Source organism: Marmota flaviventris, chromosome 16 (assembly GCF_047511675.1).
Source record: "Marmota flaviventris isolate mMarFla1 chromosome 16, mMarFla1.hap1, whole genome shotgun sequence".
NCBI classification, from domain to species: Eukaryota; Metazoa; Chordata; class Mammalia; order Rodentia; family Sciuridae; genus Marmota; species Marmota flaviventris.
This window is the reverse complement of record NC_092513.1, coordinates 24,245,524-24,264,738: the sequence shown is the minus strand read 5'-3', so window position 1 is coordinate 24,264,738 and position 19,215 is coordinate 24,245,524. Positions and strand designations below refer to the sequence as shown.

At 47.1% G+C, this 19,215-nt stretch overlaps 1 protein-coding gene across 1 annotated transcript in view; it reads right to left on the bottom strand.

Annotated features, from left to right (window-relative positions):
- The window catches only part of Myo5b (myosin VB), a 307,445-nt gene that overhangs the window by 115,069 nt on the left and 173,161 nt on the right, over positions 1-19,215 (bottom strand). The window contains exons 8-10 of the mRNA XM_071602835.1: positions 13,287-13,394; positions 9,655-9,764; positions 4,054-4,319 (exon numbers count right to left, since the gene is read on the bottom strand). Of these exons, the coding sequence (XP_071458936.1) occupies positions 4,054-4,319; positions 9,655-9,764; positions 13,287-13,394 (484 nt within the window). The remainder of the gene's footprint in view (positions 1-4,053; positions 4,320-9,654; positions 9,765-13,286; positions 13,395-19,215) is intronic.

Here is a 19,215-nt window from a genome sequence, read left to right as displayed (position 1 = left end):
GAGAAGCATATAAAAATCACAGCAAAATCCATTTCCCAATTCCTAGAGCCTACACTTCCCTGCTTCCTCCTCCCAACCTCTTCCCACTATGTCTCTACAGGACACATGAATCTATCACATCCTGTGTTGCTCCAGAGGTCTCCCAGGCAATTGTTCTCAGCAAGACCCACTGGCCATAGCCAAATCCCACACTACCTTGGCATTTTGAAGGCTGAAGTCAAAGACCAATGTTTGTTCTCCCCAAAACACAGACATGCATTTCTCATTGCCTCAAGAAGGCAAGAGAAAGAAAAGGTTACAACTAATCAGGCCCATAGAGGCAAACAGGTTTATGCAACCTGAAAAGCAAGCCCCAGCCAAAAGCTGCCAGGCTCTCCTCTATTAATCTCCATCCCCTGCCTGGAAAGAAATACCCCAAGGCAAGCTGCACAGACGCTTCGTTAAGGGGAACAGCTTGACTTGGGTTTGCTGAAGTGCTCTGGGCATTGCTTGCTTTGCACATTTGGAGCTGGGACAGAGGAACATCATGAAGGCAAGCAGTCCTTACACCAGGATGCTGGGTGTCTGGATGGCCTAGGAGGGCCTGTGAGCAGAGGGTTCACCATCATCCTGCAGAGGCAGCTTAGCAACCTAGCAAGCCTGCCTCAAAATAAAAAGAGCCGGGGGTATAGCTCAGTGGCAGAGCACTCTCGGGTTCAATGCCCAGTACTGCAAATTAAATAAAAACAGTGCTAGAGTTTCCTGATGCCAGGGAGGAGAGATGCTCCTTAGAGAGCATCATTTCCCACAGGTGTTGAGAAAGTCCAACGACTGGAATAAGCTTGAAATAGGAGGGAGGAGGGTACACAGGGCAACGGGTACGGTAGCAAGTCATCATCACATTAAAGAAAACAAGACAAATTCAGTGGATCTCTGGAAGGTGTCTCAAGTCCAAAGGAAGGCAGTACATACACCATAACTGGAGCAAGGAAATGACAGTGGATAGTTCATGGCTTTATCCCAAGTTTCCACCAAATATTCATTATCTCCCAGATTAAAAAATGATGTCACTGACCTGAGAGAACATCAACAGTGTGTCTAGACTCAATCCACCTGTGTGTCTGTGGCCAAGTGGTTTTAATTTCCTGGGCATTCATCACATAACCCTCTGACCAGGAGAATGAGCCTGGAGCCAACCATGTGGATGCAAAAACTTCCTGGCAGACCAAGCTGCTGAGGAGTGAGTGCATGTGCACTTAGGGAAAGCTTGGAGGGGCTTTCCCAGCATCCAGTGGCCCAGGGAGACAGCTGGCTTAACCCTAACCCAGCTCATATTTCACTCTTTCTTCTGCCTGTAGGGTGCAAGTTCAGCACTGAGACATGGAGACCCATGCATAACTATTACTTTTCTCCAAGAGGAGAATGAATCATTTCATAATGCAGTTAGAAAAAGAAGAAAAAAAGGAAGCTCCTGAGATAGGACAAGGATTTATAAAAGGGAAAACACCATAGTATGTCTGGAAGGAAACAGTAAGTGTAGAAAAGTTCCCTGGAGTGCTCATCAGGGGCTGCATGCATGTGGCCTGTGTTGGGACCTGCTCTGTGAAGCTGTTGGATACTCGCCAAGGAGCCCACAGGCTGCTCCTGTATGAGGGAGACACACAGTCCAGGAGCTGACACTAGAACTAGGAGGTTGGGCCCTCTGGATTGTCACCCCAACTACTGACAACTGTACCTTTCAAACCACAAACCCTCCCTGCAATCTGTCTCTAAATCTCTTCTTTGGGCAGTCATGGGAGCTTAGGGAAAATAAATTCAATTGTAAAAATTTAACAAAAATAAGCACAAAATCCTAGCTTGCATAAGCCCAGCTGACAAATGCATACTCAGCAGGCCAAGGAGCTTAACTTCCAGAGGCTTCTTACCACTGGGCAGGCTGTCACTGGGAATTCCTGGGAAGGGAGCAATAGTCTATTTAAATTCAAGGCACTGTTAGGAAAACACACAATACAATAGAACTCAGGCGCAACATTTTACCTATCACTACAATCAAAGTCATAATTTTTTTTTTTAAACAGGCTATTAATGAGTTTGCAGGCTAATCTTTCTGAACCAAAGCTTCAATAAAATTAAGATTCTTGCACAGGCAGATAAAGGGCATCAGGTTAGACAGTGAGGCCTGGGTTTCTTCAGGTCTTCCTTGGGAAGGTAACACTAAAGGTCAATGGCTTGTGAAATATAATGACCTGAAAATATTTGAGGTAGAATAAAACAGAATCAGTCACCAACATCTATATAGTAAGTTCCCAGACCGCGTAGGCCGTTTCGTGCTCTCAACAAGTGCAACTGGAAGTACTGAGCAAAAAGCAGGCGCTCCACTGGCCAGAAGGGGAAGGGGCCTGCCCATCACTCTGCTGAAACCCAGGAGGGTCTGTGAGAGGACGCATGCCCCCACCTCCCTCCTGAGGATCCTTCTCCACTCTTTGCCCCTCATCAGCCTCAAGGTTCTCTTCACACCTTGCTTCTTCCTCCCATTCCCAAAGGTGCCTCCCCAACTTCCCATATTCTACCAGGACTCCTCCCTTCAAGGATCCAGTTCAAACTTCACCTTCTGGGTAAAGCTTTTCCTGACTAGGCAAACAAGTGTGCCCTCACTGGCCTTCAAGCTGCTAAGTGTCCAAATCTTCAAATGGATCATTCTACAATTCCTTCTGACACCTCTTGCATTACTTAGCTAGTGCACACAACTCTGAAGCCTATTCCCGAGGACTCTGCGAGGCCAGACATCAGGTTTCATTCTTCTTCCACCATACATGTGGCATCGTTCAAAATGAGAATCCCAATGATCAACAGCAAAATCAAATGTAATTGGGAGAGCAAAGGCATAGGAAAAAAGTTGCTTTAAGTGAGGATTCTCGACTCCAACCTCACCACAAGGCACGTCCCAGCTGAGTTTTGGTCCACTAAGCAGTGCTTTGCTAGAGCAGCGCTGTTCTGACGACGCTGCACTTCTATGGGTCTGGACTTCTATTTTAAGGCAGAAGCCATGACTTCTAGGATTTGCAGATCCAGGAGGATTTCATCTATTATTAGCTTAAAGAGAGCAGGATGCTGGTCAGAAGATAAGTGCAAGGAGGGTTGCAACCCCTTCACACAACTTCAAAGAATTATAGATGGGTCAGGAAAGAACCCCAGATACTGTGCCTCAGAACTTCATTGGAAGCTATAGAAACTAAAGACCAGAAAGGGACTGATCTATAGAGTGTCGTTCAGTTACTTGATGATGACACTGACACAGAAAGCCAATCCCCTGATGGCTCCTCAAGCACAACTTCCACCACACCATGCTGCCTGGTCCAGCAAGAACGCTCTCTGTAATTAACAGTCCTTTCAATTAGCCAGGTAGTCCACCAGGATGATCACCCAACAGCACTGGGCAAAATCACACCTTTAAAATCATCACTTTGGTGACATACTCAGTGAGGCTGAATGGCAGATTGAAATAAAACATGACTAACACACAAAACCTGACAGTAACTTACAGAATGATGATGGGCCACTCATGTCCCTCTCAGGGCCGCAGTTGACCAGCAGTAAAAATAGATGTATCATTTCAGAACAGGGGAGCTACTAGTGTTCTGTTTGTACTGGGGACTGAACCCAGGGGCGCTTAACCACTGAGCCATATCTCCAGCCCATTTTTATGTTTTATTTAGACACAGGGTCTCACTGGTTGCTGAGGCTGGCTTTGAACTATCGATCCTCCTCTGCCTCAGCCTCCCAAGACACTGGGATTACACGAGTATGCCACTGTGACCGACTGCTACTAGTGTTTTGATGAGGCCCATTTTTTCCTTGGGACTGCCTTCTATCTTGAAATACACTAATCATCCTTGGCCTCACACCAGTAGTGACTGTTCATCATGACAGACAAAAATGCTCTCACATATTTTAAGCTCCCCTAGTTGAGATCAGGAAGTTCTCAAGTCCCTTGCTAGCCCTTAAATACCAGCAAGAAGACCCTGGTGACCAGCAGGTGGAGCAAAAGCTGGGGGGGACAGGTGGCAGGCCTACCCATAGATGTCCAGGACCCCGATGAAGGAGTGCTGCTTGATGGAGGTGTGCAGGGCCTTGTTGATGTGCTCCACAATCCAGCCAAACAGCTGGGCGTAGATGTGTTTGGCCAGGGCATTGCGTGCATTGATGACCTGCTGCAGGGACATGGTCTTGACGTAGGTCTCTGAGGTGGTGACCAGCTTGCGATGGCACAGCCAGTGCTCCATCTGGTTGTGCTCCACCCCTAGCAGGCGGCAGAAGTTGCTCAGGTGTTCATCCTGGGGCTGGGGAGAGAACAAGCGGAAGAGACTTGTCAAAGACCGGGTCCCTTAGCCACATCCTCTCTCCTCCCCAGAAGGAAACCAAGTCCAACTGCAGCCCTCCCAGAACCCCATCTCCTCCCCATACACCACACCCCCACTAAGTTAGAGCCAGAATAGTGTTGCTCAAACTAATCATCACACTGGCTGAAGACCACATTATCAGGACTTCAACTCCCTCCTGTCCCCTCCTCCACTGCCAAGGTGCTGCTGAGTAACCAGGAAGAGGGCACTGCCCGAGAGAAAGGAGCAGAAAGGGAATTCATAGTGCAGGAATGGATGACCCATCCAGAGTTGGGAGCCATCAGGCAGCAGGTGCACAATCAGCAGTTTACATCTGCAGGGGGCCAGGTGCAGAGCTAACCCACAGCTGGGAAAGCAGTTTTCTTCCTGCTCTTCAGAATTCTTTGCTTACAAGTGTCACATCAAACTAGCTGCATGTTCAAAATAACTCTTGGGCTCCTAAGGCTGGGGAGACCTTTTAAGGCACTCCTCTATACAAGGGTGAGGATGGCAGAGCATTGACCGCCTTCTGGGTGGGTAGAACACAGATCGGGAAGTTTAAACACCCTTATTCCAAATTACACAAGATGCCAGTGGGTGTGTTCTGTCATGCTGGGCAAAAAAAACAGCTAAAACCCAATGGACGACGTCCCTCCTGGTACTTATTCCCTGCCGTCCCTGTAGCCTTAGCCACAGTAATACCAATTCACATGCAACTCAACTCCACTTATATTCTCAAAGCATTTACTGCTGGGAAAGGTTAATGTGAGAAGTTAGATAACATGGTGAAGATGTGGAAGATTTGGACCTAATATCAGTTGAAACACTTTTACTGATAAAAATCACATGAGTTTGGAGCTAGAAAGATCCTGGAAATTTCTCCATTTTAAGTCTCTTTCCCATATAGATAAAAAGCTGAGCCCTGAAGAGTTGCAATTGCTTACCTGGGTCCTGCTGACCCAGAGCTCCTCTGCCCAATGTACCCACTAGCTACCCAGCTGCCTCCAACGGCCGAGTAGAGTCTTCTTCAGCAGTTACCAATCACACCACCTGGCATCTGAGCCACTGAATAACTCAAGTCCCCACAGTGTCTTGTCTCACGTCACAAAAAATATGTAAGTCTCTTGGATAATTCCCACTGTCCGCTCACAGAGCCCAACAGAAAGCCTGTCCTGGGTTCCTCTCTGCTTGGGAAAGCTGCAAACCTAGCATTGAGCCTGCTGGAGAGCTTAACAACTCTCAGGCTGGAAGGGAATCCTTTAGAACACCATATGCCCCCTCCTAATGGTCCTAAATTGAACATAGGACTCATTTTCTGATGAAGCCACCTTATAAAATTTAAAGAAGGGCTTGTTCAATGAAAATCAACATGGATAACTATCATCATTTTCCCCTTAACACACATCCTCAGGCCATTTTTCCCCTGCAGATATCTAAAGTCCATCTACCCAAAACAAATGTAAAATATAATGCCTGTAGAAAGAACCTCCCCAAATCATTACAACCCATGTTTTTCTGAAACAATTGCAAACAGCATTAATTGGTTTTACCCACATCAGGTTAAAGACAATTGAACTGGTTTGCTAAATGTACCTTGTGAACACCGAGAGCTTATTTACCAAAGAAACCATGTTCCCAGGAACCTTTGGAACTGCCATCCTGATCCAACCCCCTTAATACTCAGATGAGGAAATTGAGGCTCAGCAAGGTTCCTGGACACCTGGCCACAGTGCCCACTTGGTGTGGGCTGGCTGGAGTGGACAGTCTTATACTTGCTCAGCAGTGGGGTGTCCTGCCACTTCCCTGGGCCAGCAGCCTTTTACCCTACAGCCTCCCCCTGCCAATATAAAGCCATATGGAGTTTAGTGCCTGAGGACTGTTTGGCAAGCAACAAGTTCATCTGTGGCAAATGTCCAATTTGTTCATTTGACCTATTTCCAAGAAATTCTTAATTGCTAGGGAATCCATCTGCAGTGCTGTGCCTAACATTTAAGAGGCCTGCCAGCAGCAAAAACAAGGACCAAGGCCTGCTCCCAGGTGCCCTCCCCCTTCCTGATGCTGCATGCTCTAAGTGCAGCAGTGGAGAGGAGCCACAGTTAAGGAATTCTGCTGTCCACCCAGGGACAGATGACCCACCCTGCAGTGAGCTGCCCTACTCACACCGGCTTCTGACTGCTGATTAAAGATGCTAACTGAAACTGATCTAACATCATGCCATTACACTTAGACATAATTAACTGATACTAAATCCATTAAAAATAGCCAGCATTATAGGTAACAGATTAGTTTTATGGGCCCATAGTGCCAAATTCAAGGAACAAATTGCCTCTGGTGTCCAAGTAATTGGATGTTGTTGGATCTCCAAGGTAACTGTGGCGATCATGGAACACATTCTCATGTTTTAATTAAAAATAAAAACTACCAAGCAGAAGGCACACTGCTTATGGGTAGACAACCTTTCCAACAGGAAGCCCACCCCATGGACCTGAGGAATAAGCCATCTCTGAGAGGCTACAAACACTTAACATGCATTTCTCAAGCTTGTACTCAGAGCCCTGCTTTGCTTAGCACCAATGGGAGCTGCCTGCAAGCAGAGGATAATCCCAGCTCAAAGGGCAAGACTGGCGGTGGTACAGGGGGAAGAACATAGTGGGGACCCTGTCCCAGCTGTGCCATTAACTGTCATTCTGGCCTTCGAGAGGTTCTCTCTGGGATTTAGATTCTCCTCTCCCATATGGTGAGAGGGATGCTCCCGAGATCCACTCTGGGTCTAACATCAAGAATGGTGACAGTCATGACCTCAATCCACAGGCTGAGAGCTGAGGCCTTTCCACAGAGGGCTGTGTTTTATCCTCCTCCTCACACTGGGGTAGGTGGCATCATCTATACCGCCCAGGAGGCAAGAGACGCAGAGAGGCATGGCAATTTCCCGGAGTCCTGCATCTGGGAAGTGGCAGAAGCAGGATTTGAGTCTCGGCAGTATTGGCTCAAGTCACTGCCCGCACTGTCCTTTAGACACCCTCTACTTGCAGAGCCATCTGAGACAGTCTAGACTAACGGCCTGAGCTCACAAGCCTCCTGCCCCTCTGCCTGGTAAGAGAAGGGTTGCTATCCCCATCTGGGCTCCGATTTGCTTAAGTTCCTCCCACTTCACCACCTGCATCTTCTAACTCCTCTTCCACGTGTGCCCTGATGGTCCCACCTTGGCATGGACCTCATACAAACATTCTACAAGTGCCAATGCGACAGGCAGAGACCATAACAGATGTGGTTCTAAAGTTTAGTGGGGGTACAGGCATTGATCAATCACTAAGACATATTTTCCTTCTCCCCTGAAGGTCCTCAGAGGCCAGGTATGAAAAATAAGCTCAGCGACATTTAGGCTATCCATTCTAAGATGGCACGAACCAGACCCCACACCCTACTGCAGGTCCTCAGGAACTCCTGGCCTGGTTCTCATGCTTCACCATCAACCTCGCCAACATCTTTGCCCATCTCATGCCTACTTTCTTTCATTTTCATCACCCTCAAGTCCTAGAGAACAATAATTCATCCAGTTGTCTACCTCTTGAGTGCCTACTGAGTCCCGGACACTGTGCTTATAAAAGATATTGAACAAGAGCAGTCTCTGCTTGCACAGAGTTTGGGGGTAGGGTGGGGCAGCAAATCAAAGAATCATATGATAAATGCCAAATAGCCATGCTAAATGCCAGGGAGGAGAGGTACAAGGTGCTGAGAATCCTAAACAGGGGGTTGAGGCATCAGCTCAATGTCAAAGCACAGGCTCAGCATGCTTGAGACCCTGCATTTGATCCCCAGAACTGACCCAGTCCCTCCCCAGCCAAAAGAGTCCATCATGGGGGATGAGACAGAGAAGTTTTTCAGTGGGCTGGAGGCTCAGGGAAACTTTGTCATATTTCTTGCATCTTACCAGCCTAAACCAGGAGCTTGTTAATGCTAAGATTCCTAATATTACCTGTCCCTGACACAAAACAGAGTATGCCTTTGTCTTAAGAATCTGTGGGGCATTTGCTGGGGTATGTGCGTAGGGGAGGCACAGATCCTCTATGCCTTTCTCGTTAAGAGAAAGACTTCATTGAACTATATTCAATGGCGCTATGGACTCAGTTTCGGGAGGGTCTGGCCTACACTAGAGACTCGCCCACCACCCGTCAGGCACCCGTTTCTCTCCTAGCATCACTGTGCAAGCCCCAGGGTACCCCCATGTGCATACAAATAGGCACATAAATAACAGGGGTCAGAAACTGTTCTGGCTCACCTGATACCGTCAGCCCCAACATTCCTTCCTTTTCCACAGGCCCAAGTGGGGGCTCCAGAGTCTGTGGTGAGGATGGAAACAGACCCAGGGACCTTCTCGACCTAGGTAGGGCCAGTTTGATCTTCTGATAACCCTAAACCCCATATCTACAAGAGGTTAGTGAATGTCCACTCAATGGAAAAAGCAGCACCTTGAGAGTGGCCGTGGCACCTTTTGTCTTTCCCCAGCATTGAGTTATTTAAATCCTATGTCCTTGGAAATAAGACTCACACTTTGTATCTCTCTAGGACCTAGTCATAAATAGGCACAAAATAGGTAGAAATAGGTGCAGATTCATCTACTCAAAGTCAGAGCACCAGTTTTAGCTTAGGCCCTCATCACTAAATTCCAGACAGGACACAACAGTTGCCGTCTGTACCACCACACTGGGAACTGCTCCACCACCCACGCAGACAATGTATCTACCGCGTATCAGCCACTACATTGGGCACCAGGGCAAGAACCTTATCATGAGCCTTTGTGGAGTATTGCAGATTTGAGACATCTGTGGAAGTCCTGCAAAGTCTGCCTTATACTGGCATAATCCTGGCCAGTAAGGTCCCCTGTCCTGTATTTTCAGATAGACTGTAACTTCCTTTGAGGCAGTCACCAAGTATGGGACCCAATACTCTCATTTCCTTGTTGTAGCAAGCTCAGTCTGGAGCCCAGAAAGTACTCCATAGATTGATGACATGCTGTGGAATCCCATGTGCCTCAGAGTTGGTAAATCAACCCATCAAAAAGAATTTATTGAAGAGCCACTAAATTCCTTGCCCTCGCTGATAGACATTTGATAGTAGCTGATTTGAAATGGATTGGTTCTTTTAAAAAAAAATTATCAGTAAGTCAACAGAAATCATTCCTGTTAAGAATGAATAACCTAGGGGTGCCCTCTAAGTGCAGAAACACATTTCAGTCATATCGAACTGTAGGAATAAATTGTGTCCATTTTATCTCTGGTGCTGGGGTGCGACTTACTGATATGCTACAGGAATCACCATCCCGCTCAGCCTGAATCGCCACACTTCCCAGGTGCAGGATAGAAGCAATTATCTTAAAAATGCTTATCTGATGGGACTCTCTCACTCCTGCAAGAAAAAAAGTGAATGAATGACACTCAATATCCATGCTATGATACAAAGGACATTTTACCCTTTTTAAGGACTTAAAAAAAAAAAAAATAAGGGTTGATTTTTTCCATCCTGGGCCAATGACTCCTAAAATGACCAGGCTGTGCACCATGTAATTACCACTCACAGTAACAGCACAGAGGGCAAAAGGGCTGCTGGACTGAAAGGAAAATATTCAACTTCGATTGTCCCAAGTAGACCAGATGGGTCATGCCACTATTTTTACTTCTCCAAGAGCGTACGAGAGGCAGCAATCACACAGACTCATTTTGGACTTCATTTCAACCAAGCACCTTATGGACATTTTTTATGAGTTTAATAAGAATGGTCATTTATCTGCAGTCATTTCTCCTTCAACATAATATCCTGCAAACATCTGTGACACATCCGCTGTGCCAATGGGGAAAGAAGAGTAGAAACAGTCCCTAAGGTGGCTGTTCCAGGGGATGCCCAGCCAGCTGGCTCACGGCCAGCTCAGATGGGGATGGTTGTTCTCCATGCTACGTATGCCCTCACAGTGACAGACATGCACGCCTAGCCCAGAACAATTGTGGCAGCAGAGAGGACTGTCAAATTTGTTATTTACCCAAGTGAATTGTCAAAGGCATGGATAATCTCTTAAAATTTATGTTTAGCTTGAAGCCATTATCGTATCTCCTTAAATTACAATATATTTCAGATTTATAAGGAAAGACAACAGAAAGATAATGAAGATATCTGTAAACCTACCACTGGGTTTAGGAAGTAATAGTTATTGCCTCACATGCCTCTCTAGCTGCAGCTACTTATCTTCAGGCAATACTTAAGCTAAAAAAAAAAACGAAGTAATACCTATATAAACAGGATACACAGCCATGTCAAGCTACAATTACAAATTCTCCCAGATAATCTGTGAAGTGGACAACCCAAACATGAACTAGGCAAAGTGTACAGACAAAAAAGTCTCTTCTTAGTATGGGATACTCTAAATAAGCAGAATCTCACTGTGAGAAGCTGTGGCCCATGGTCTCTTTATAAAGTTTTATTAGAACATAGCCACACCCATTCACATTTTATCTGTGTCTGTTTCTGTGTTACCACAGCAAAGAAGGAGGTACAACAAAAACCACCTGGCTTTTTCTTAAGAAAAAGCGTGCCAACCTCTGGAATTAAAAAGGTGGGGGACAGACACATTTTTAGAGTATTAATACTCTTATGAAAATAATTTCACAAGCACTATCTGCTTTGAGATTAAAGTATCCATCTTAGAGCCTTGGAGGGACTCACCCACTCCTACCAGCTCCTGTCCACTGCTTGCATTCACACTACAGAGGACCAATTGCTAGAGGCCTTCTCCTGTCTGTCCAACTGGCAGAATGCAGCCTGCTTGGGCTGGAAGTGTAATTCAGTAGCAAAGCACTGCCCGGCATATGCAAGGCCCCGACACATGTTCTGTCCCCACACAAAAATATAAATCCTTTCTCACATCAAGTGGTCAAGTGTCCTCCAAACCCCCCAGCCCTAGAGAAAAAAGCATGTGATGCTGTGGCAGTAGTGGGTGCCTCTCGGTATGTTCTCTTAGCTTCATATCCTCCCTCCTTGCCCTGCTGACACTGGGGCTGCCGTCCTGTGCCTGCTGAAGGAAGGCCAGGCGTGCTCCACAGAGAGCACCACAGTGATACAAGAGGCCATGCAGCAGGGAGGCATCTCCCTCCCCCTTTCTGGTCCTCCCTAGTTATGACTGTCATCTGGTGCCTGGCAACCTCCCTGCTGAGCTCCCACTGTGCCTCCCTCAATATTCAACCCTGCATTAAAAGCTCCTCAGTAGGCCAGGCCCCACCCCACTCCAGGACAAGTGCCCTGGCTTGTGGAGACTGCTAGCCTCCACCCTCCGGCAAGTTTCTTCACCAAAATCTTAGATGTCATCTAAAGCTCAGCCAAGGCTCAGGGCTCCTCTACTCAATAATTCCCACACTGGATGCCTCTCCTTGCCCTAGCCATAGCCTCTGTACCTACTACTTCTGGACCCTTAAAGTCCTCTTTTATCTCTTCATAGTTGTTAACCCTCTGCTGCTCTAGCCAACAAATGTTCATGTTCATTTTTCTCCATTGGAATAACCAGTGTGATTTCTATCTCCTGGTAAGGTTTGTCCTTGTGCCCATGAACTATTTATGGGCTAGTTACACTGAGATGTGTCCGACATGGGGATTTCAGCACTCAAGGGCCTGGTTTCCTCCCTACATAGGGATGAGGCCATGCCTTGTTTTGCTACTGAATGAAACTTCCCTGACAACCACTACAGAACACAACAGACTGCACTGAGTTAGTCACGAGGCTCAGAAGCTGAATTCTCTATCACGGAAGGGGCTGGGAACGACATGGGGCCATGCTGAGTCACATGCTGGTTTGGGGCTGAATTCTCAGGCTTTCCTTTTTGTGGCTGCAGGTCCCAGGAATTGAGCATGTCCATTTCCCAATTAAGAAAGGCTCACCTTCCACCTTGCTACCTGAGGTTCTTCAAAGAGTGGAGCTGCAACCTCTTCTAGCTCTACTGTCCCCTTCTGTCCCTGAAGGACAGACAGAACTTCTTGCCTTGAGAATCCCACTGCTAAGGTCTCTATGGAAACAGGTAACAAAACCAACACTGCAGGTGGGACAGAGCATCCAGGCTTTTACAGTCTGCTTCCAGCTCCGATTCCATGACTGTGGCACACAGGTAATTTGGCCCAGTGTTCTTCCTGCTAGAACACACTGCCTCTGAACCCAGACACTGCACAGAAGGCACGACCACACTGAGCTTTCCTTTGTTGGTGTCAATGGCCCAGCGAGTGAAGCAGGATAGATCATAGTGCCTGGAAGAGATTTTCAAAACCTTGCTTTTTTTCTTCTCTCTTAGAGGCAGGGGGACAGGGAGATTGCCCACAGGGGCAGTCTATCACTGAGCTACATCCCCACCCCATTTAATTTTTGAGACAGGGTATCTATATGTAACCCAGGTTAGCCTTGAACTTGTGATTCTACCTCATCTTCCTGACTAGCTAGAATTACAGGTGGGTACCACTGCACCTGGCTCAAAACCTTTTCTTCTTTTAGTACTGGGGACTGAACCCTCAGTGCCTTAGCACTGAGTAGATCCTAGTTCTTTTTAAGACAAGGGGTATACTTGTTAAGTTGCTGAGGGTTCCGTTAAATTATTGGTCTTGGCCTTGCAATCATTCTGCCTCCCAAGGAAATGGGATTACAGGCATGCACCACTGTGCCCACCACCTGTCCAGCTCAATTTTTTTTGGTTTTGTTTTAGAGGTGAGCCAACAAAGCTCCAAATTTTAAGCTTTGGAACCCAAGGGTTGGGATGAGAAAGGGTGAGATGCCATTTACCAAGGGCATGAAGGCTTCCCCCGTGTTAGCTCATGAAGACTGGAAAGGCATGTGGACACCACGGTGCCACCCCTCCATATGATCACCCTCCAGGCCCATTTCTCACACTGGAAGCTCCTTACCGAGAAGTGTGAAGGCTTGCCGAGTCTTCTCAAAGTCCTCTGCATCATCTACACCCTCAATGGCTGTGTCTCCCCCCTGGGATGTATAGAAAAAGTCCTCTGCACATGCTGTGGAGGCAAGGAAGTCAAGAGTCAAACACTGCAGAGACCTTCACCCTGAGTCACCTGCAGATCATGACCCACAAGGAGTTCTATTTCCCAAGCATGCTATTCCAGACCAAATTTTAGTTCCAGCCAGTTGTGAAACCCTTTGAAGTATTCTTCATCCATAATGGCAAATCAGAGAAAACTGAATAATAAACAAAAATTACATTACTCTGCCAGAATGTGCTACCGTATTTATATAAAACTGGTGCGGGAAAAACATGTTAATACAAAAGATAGATTATGCAAAGTTCAGCTTAATGGGATCTTGCCCAGATTTATTTTTAAGACAGACCTGAAATATATAAGTAAAATGCATAGTTAGAATCACCTCCTAGGTCACAGACTTCCATGACCCTAGATAATCTTTGCTTGAACACTTCATTTAACACGAGGGGCTGTGATGTGCGTCAGGTGACCTGGTTTTCCTGTTCATTTGTTGGGCAAGGTCAGGGCACACTTGAGCTGTTCAGGCACTTGAGCAAGTGCAGGCCGAGATCCTCAGGGGTTTGTTCTCATTCCCCAGCTTAACGCTGTGTCAGGCCTCTGAGGAAGCCTTGGAACAGCTGGTAAAGAGGGGTCCGTGTTGTCTTACGAGTCTCAGCCAAGCTTAGCGGGGGACAAAAATGCAACAAGCCTCGGGTAAGACCTGCACTACAAGTAGGATGGTAAAAGCAGCTTAAATAAGGGAACTGGCCACGGAAGTCATTTAGAGTAACAATTGCTTGCTATCAAACTTACCCTCAAAAATCACTTGCCTTTCATAAAGTACCCTGTGTGGTGTCACTCTGCCTGGTACTTCATGTTCTGAGTACATAATGTCTGATTCTGACAGGATGCCCAATCTGTACATGGGCTGGTTTTCCTCCTCCCTGAAAACCCCAGTTCAATTCTTTTCCCTTGACCCAAGCATGCACGGTTGAACGCTCATCAGCTGAGCGTGCTTAGCTGCAGCTTCACAGCAGCTCCCAGTCCTCCTGCAACACCTCGTCCTTCTGATTTATCCCCCAAGAACTTCTACAGAATTTTCCTCTCTGCAGACTGCCATTGTCCTGGGTCTGACCTTCAGCATCTGTTGTCTGGGGACTGTTGCAAAAGACTAAACCCAACTCCTTGCTTCTGCTCATGTCCTTCCAAACGCACCTCCAAAATGTTGATAATGTCAGTCACACTGCTCCCCTGTTTGAAGCCCCTTAGAGATCAATAGCAAAAATTATTAGCCTAGAACCTTCTCTTAGACCTTCCAAGACATGGCTACAGCCTACTGCTCCCAACTCCCGACTTCAGTTTCCTGTCCCTGATCAACTCTTCCTTCTGTCCATGCCATCAGTGGTCCCTACCTACCTTTCTTGTCTCACCCCATTCCCTCATGTTCCTAGAGAGCACCCTCTGTCCTAAGCCACAATAAACTTTAAAAACTCCTTTGGTCCATTAAGCAAACACTGCCAAGCTCAGCTAGAGAGAACTCAGCCCTAAACCCCAGTTTGACAACACAACCTGAGCTGTAACCATCAAGCTCCACTGCCTACAGGGATGAACAGAGTTGTGTTGCAGTGGTAAGGCAGGAGAGACAGCTTTCTGGAGGAGTAACTTAACACACTGATGATTCAGTCCAAGGAGTTTGAACTGGAGGAGGAAGGATAACAGCTCTTCCTCACAGCTTCAGGAGAAGTGAATTTTTAAGAATTCTCTTTGCTGAAATCAGCATAGTTCTTTTTCACAGCTAACCACTCTGGGAGCTCTGGCATGGCAGTTTCCAAGGCTTTCTAAATCAATTCTTTCTTCCCCTTTGTATTCACTCTTCAAGATGTTTCATCTGATGATTTCTGCAGGGCCTAGCTGAAAACCACTTTAACTCCCACCATTGCAGATAAGCAAACTGAAGAACATAGGGCTTTAAGGGCTGCACACTCTCTCCAGAGATTGTCCGGGCCTGGGAGCCCATTAACTGATTACCCAATTGTAGAAATGATCATTTTTCTGGACTGGGGTTGTGGCTCAATGGTAGAGTGCTCGCCTAGCATGCATAAAGCACTGGGTTTAATCCTCAGCACCACATAAAGATATTGTGTCTACCTAAAACTAAAAAGTAAATATTTAAAAAAAAAAGAAATGATCATTTATCTTTGTCATTCTATGATTGTCATGAACACAACTGCTGATAGTAGGCCCGCCCTGGCCCCTGGGGACTCAACCCCCAGTTCTTTGTTATGCATGTCAATGTGGCCAGCTCACAAGGCCATGACGCAGGCTTGCGGTTCCCTGTTTATCCGCCTCGCACATATGTGTCTCGGGAACATCTTGACCTGTTCGAGCCTCCTGATAGGGGACGGTGACGTGACGGTAACCCAAGGACGCAGTTATTACTCTCCCCTCCTCACTTTTGAGTAATTTCCCGCAGCTGTTAAAAAGATATATAAGGGGAACAAATCTGGCAATAAAGCGCGCGCGCACACGCTCCCTCCTGGATGAAGAACCTTGGTGTCCTGTGTATTTTTAACCCCGACGTCCCTCGCCGGACTCGGCTCCGCTAGCCGGACGCGGCATCTGGAGGCTCCCACCGAGATCCGGAAAGTAGGGGTAAGCGGACGGGGCTCACCTTCTAAAGGTAGAAGGGGGAGGATTGGTTTAAAGGTAATTTAAAGAGACAGGGTACGTACCATGGGTAACTCAACAGCGAAGGTTCGTCTGGCCAACGAACTAAAAGAGCTGTTAAATACACAAGGAACAGGAATAAAAACTAAGACTGCAACCGAATTCTTTGAAGTTATCACCCAGGCTTGTCCTTGGTTTCTGACAGGAGGCTTTCTCAATAACAATGATTGGGATTTAGTTTGGCAACAGCTTCGCAGGGCTGTGTTGTCCGGAGGGGATTTTTTGTTGTGGAAAAGTGAAAATCAAGAGAGGTGTCGCGAGCTAGCCCGAGTCAACCAGGACGCCAGCTTCCCACGGCGTAACCTTGAAATGTTAACAGGCTCAGGACAATATGCTGTCATAAATCAGCAAATTAATTATGATCCTGGGGGTTTATGCTCAGATAGCCTCAGCTGCGGTCCATGCCTGGAAAACCCTGCCCGTTTCTAAGACTGAAGCAAAAATTTCCAAGATCTCTCAAGGGCCCTCTGAACTTTATTCGGACTTTATAGCCTGCCTAATGCAGGCGGCTGGAAAAATATTCCCTAATCTGGAACAGGCTATGCCACTTATTAGACAACTGGCATATGAAAACGCTAACACTTACTGCCAAAATGCTATTAAGTCCTCCCGGGCCAAAAGTATAGATGACATGATTCGAGCATGCAAAGATATAGATGGGCCTCATATTACTGGTCAGGTTTTGGCTGCTGCCCTTAAGACTGGAATGCAAAAATCTGATAACAGGGGAACCCGCTCTAAGGGGTGTTTTAAGTGTGGGAAAGAGGGACATATAAGGAGAAACTGCCCGGAAAGGAGCGAGGGTGCTGGCAGAGGGATGGTTGGAATTTGTCCTCGATGTCATAAAGGAAATCATTGGAGTAGTGAGTGCAGGTCAAAATTTGACATCCAAGGTAACCCAATACCGTCGGGAAACGGGAGCAGGGGCCCGCCCCGGGCCCCGGAAGCCAAAGTGTACAGGGCAGTGCAGGGACGAAACAGTGCCGCGGGGAGTGGGCGTCTCCGCCGCCTCCCCCTGACCAACCCCTTTCTATCTGGGAACTCCCCAGGGGAACACCGGGAAGTGCAGGATTGGATCTCAGTTCCACCTCCCGAGCAGTACTGACTCCGCAGATGGGTCCCCAGACCCTGCCAACTGGAGTCTTTGGCCCTTTGCCGGAGGGAATTGTGGGACTGATACTGGGAAGAGGCAGCACTCTGCATAAAGGGCTCAGAATTCTTACAGGTGTGGTTGATGGTGATTACCATGGGGAGTTAAAAATTGTTGCCGAGGCTACCCAAGGGATTGTTATTGTTCCTCCCGGAGAACGCATAGCACAATTATTGCTGCTGCCGGCGGCGTCTCTACCCAGCCGTGCCCTACAGGCAGCCCGGGGTAATGGCAGTTTTGGTTCCACCGGCTCCCCTCAAACCTTTTGGGTAGCACACTTGGACTCCCGACCACAATTAACCATTAAAATACAGGATAAAATCTTCAAGGGGATATTAGATTCAGGAGCTGATGTCTCTGTTATCTCTAAGAAACAATGGCCATCTGCTTGGCCTCTCCAAGATCCCTCAGCTGTATTACAGGGGATTGGGCAGACGAGACCAGAAAAAAGTGCCTCCTTTCTAAAATGGAGAGATGAGGAAGGACACAGTGGTTATTTTCAGCCTTACATAGTGGCTGGACTCCCCACAAACCTTTGGGGAAGGGACCTACTTCAACAAATGGGAGCTATCCTCACCACTCAGACCCTAAAAGGGAGTAATAAATTTGTTAATGACATGATGTTAGACATGGGATGGCTTCCCGGAAAAGGACTGGGGAAAAGACATGAGGGAAGGGCAACGCCTGTGGACCCTACAGAAGAAATTACCAGAAGTGGAGGAGATCGGAGGGGGCTAGGAAATTTATCCTAGGGGCCACTGAAATGCGGCCATGTCCTCTATCTATTACTTGGTTATCAGATGACCCTGTGTGGATAGAACAGTGGCCCCTAACTAAGGACAAATTGCAGGCCGCGACCCTTCTGGTTCAGGAACAGCTTAGGGTGGGGCATATAGTGCCTTCCACTTCCCCCTGGAACACTCCTATTTTTGTCATAAGAAAGGGGTCTGGAAAATGGAGGCTTCTCCAAGACCTGAGGGCTATTAATAATACCATGCAGCCCATGGGAACTTTACAGCCAGGACTACCCTTCCCCACGGCTATCCCTAAAGATTGGCATCTTATTATTTTGGACCTAAAAGATTGCTTCTTTTCTATTCCCCTGGCCCCCCAGGATTGTAAACGTTTTGCTTTCTCTTTACCTTCAATAAATTTTAGGGAACCCTATCAGCGGTTTGAATGGACTGTCTTACCTCAAGGAATGGCCAATAGCCCTACTATGTGTCAGTACTTTGTAGCAAAAATTCTGCAACCCTTTAGGCAACAATTCCCAAACTTTTACCTCGTCCATTATATGGATGATATATTGTTGGCAGGCCCTGATAGGAAAGCACTTTTCCGGTCTTATGAAGTCCTCCAGTCCCTGTTAAAGGGGGCCGGACTGATTATAGCCCCAGAGAAGGTGCAGATTCAGTATCCTTATAACTACCTAGGATATACTATTAACAAGGTAGGGATCACTCCCCAGAGGCCTCAATTTCAGGTGAACCAGCTCAAAACCCTGCACCAATGGCAGACATTTCTGGGGGAAATCCAATGGCTGCGGCCTTCCCTCCATGTCCCTACTGGTGAACTTAAACCCCTGTATGACCTTTTGAGAGGAGACCCCTCACCCACCTCCCCGCGAAAACCTACTCCAGAAGCCTTGAAGGCGCTTAGATTGATAGAGACAGCCTTACAAGAGATGCAGGTGATGCAGGTGGACTACTGCCAGTCCTTGTTATTCATCGTTCTGCCGTCAAAACTCACCCCGACTGGAGTCTTTTGGCAGACTGGTCCTATTTATTGGGTTCACTTACCTGCATCCCCCTCCCGGGTCTTGATACCTTTCCATGATCTGGTAATACAATTAGTTTGGAAAGCAAAATATCTAGGAGATGCCTTGTTTGGGAAAACCTTTGATGTTCTCATATTACCATATAATCAAGACATTCTTTCTAAATTAAGACAGGAACATGATCTCTGGTGTCTTTTCTTCTG